Source organism: Egretta garzetta, unplaced genomic scaffold (assembly GCF_000687185.1).
Source record: "Egretta garzetta isolate BGI_Z169 unplaced genomic scaffold, ASM68718v1 scaffold582, whole genome shotgun sequence".
Taxonomy (NCBI): domain Eukaryota; kingdom Metazoa; phylum Chordata; class Aves; order Pelecaniformes; family Ardeidae; genus Egretta; species Egretta garzetta.
The window spans coordinates 66707-68056 of NW_009258956.1; the positions used below are offsets into that span (position 1 = coordinate 66707).

At 66.4% G+C, this 1350-nt stretch overlaps 1 protein-coding gene across 1 annotated transcript in view; it reads right to left on the reverse strand.

Annotated features, from left to right (window-relative positions):
• Positions 1-73: 73 nt before the first annotated feature.
• CDK10 (cyclin dependent kinase 10) overlaps positions 74-1350 on the reverse strand; it is a 2493-nt gene continuing 1216 nt past the window's right edge. Inside the window, exons 5-9 of the mRNA XM_035890174.1 lie at positions 1201-1253; positions 1004-1073; positions 812-871; positions 569-692; positions 74-222 (exon numbers count right to left, since the gene is read on the reverse strand). Coding sequence (XP_035746067.1) covers positions 79-222; positions 569-692; positions 812-871; positions 1004-1073; positions 1201-1253 — 451 coding nt within the window. The 3' untranslated portion in view covers positions 74-78. The remainder of the gene's footprint in view (positions 223-568; positions 693-811; positions 872-1003; positions 1074-1200; positions 1254-1350) is intronic.

Sequence of the window (1350 nt, forward strand, 5' to 3'; positions counted from 1 at the left end):
GCGGCCCGCCCCTGCCGGCGGGTTTCCCCCCCCCCCAACCTGCCCCGGGCCCTGGCTGCCCAGGCCTGCCCCCGGCTCTTACCGCTTCTTGGGATCGTACATGAAGAGGAAGTTGAGCAGCCGCAGCCCAGCCTCCGACAGCCAGGGGAACTTGTGCTTGAGGTTGTTGTAGGGCTGCTTCCGCAGGGTGTACTGACTCACCAGGGGCAGCCTGGAGAAACCCTGCGGGGGACGGAGCGTGAGGAGGAGGCAGGGAGAGGAGGCAGGGAGAGGAGGCAGGGAGAGGAGGCAGGGAGAGGAGGCAGGGAGAGGAGGCAGGGAGAGGAGGCAGGGAGAGGAGGCAGGGAGAGGAGGCAGGGAGAGGAGGCAGGGAGAGGAGGCAGGGAGAGGAGGCAGGGAGAGGAGGCAGGGAGAGGAGGCAGGGAGAGGAGGCAGGGAGAGGAGGCAGGGAGAGGAGGCAGGGAGAGGAGGCAGGGAGAGGAGGCAGGGAGAGGAGGCAGGGAGAGGAGGCAGGGAGAGGAGGCAGGGAGAGGAGGCAGGGAGAGGGCAAAGTGGGGGCCGCTCTCACCGGCCAGATGTTTTCGTTGGGCGTCCCCAGGAGCTGCACGATGAGGTCGATCTGGTGGATCTCAGAGGTGCCCGGCAGCAGTGGTTTGTGGGCCAGCAGCTCGGCAAGGATGCAGCCCACGGCCCTGCGGAGCAGGCAGCGTGCAAGAGCAAGTAGGGGCAGGGGAAACCCCTCCATCACCCCACCTCCACGGGTTTACAGTCCCCCAGGCCCCACCAGGGCCCCCTCCTGCCCGCCCCTTACCACATGTCAATGCTGGTGGTCTGGGTTGTCATCCCCAGCAACAGCTCAGGCGCTCGGTACCTGCATGGGGGACAGCACAGTCTCAAGGGGACCGTGGTGGAGCCGGCACAAAGGAAGCCCCCACCGCGCTGTGAGGAGTCACCCGCGTCACCCTCAGCCAGTGCGGCTCAGCCCCCAGCACCGGCCACTCACCAGAGTGTGACGACTTTGGGGGTCATCGGCTTTGGCGGCATCCCGTAGGTGCGTGCCAGTCCAAAATCAGCTGCAACAGGGGAAACTGGAAGTGAGGAGACAGGCAAGCTCCTCGCTCCAAACGTGTCACGGGGCGGAAGGGGAGCTTCGGGCACATCCACAGCGGCAGCCGGGCCGGGCAGCTGCTAGGGTCTCACCTATCTTCACGCAGCCTTTGTCAGTCATGAGCAGGTTGGACCCCTTCAGATCCCTGCCGGGGAACAGAGAGTGGCCAGTCAGCGCTGTCCAGTGGGCACAGCTCTTCCCGGACCTGCGCTCTCCCAGGGCTTGCAGGCAGCTGCAGAGGC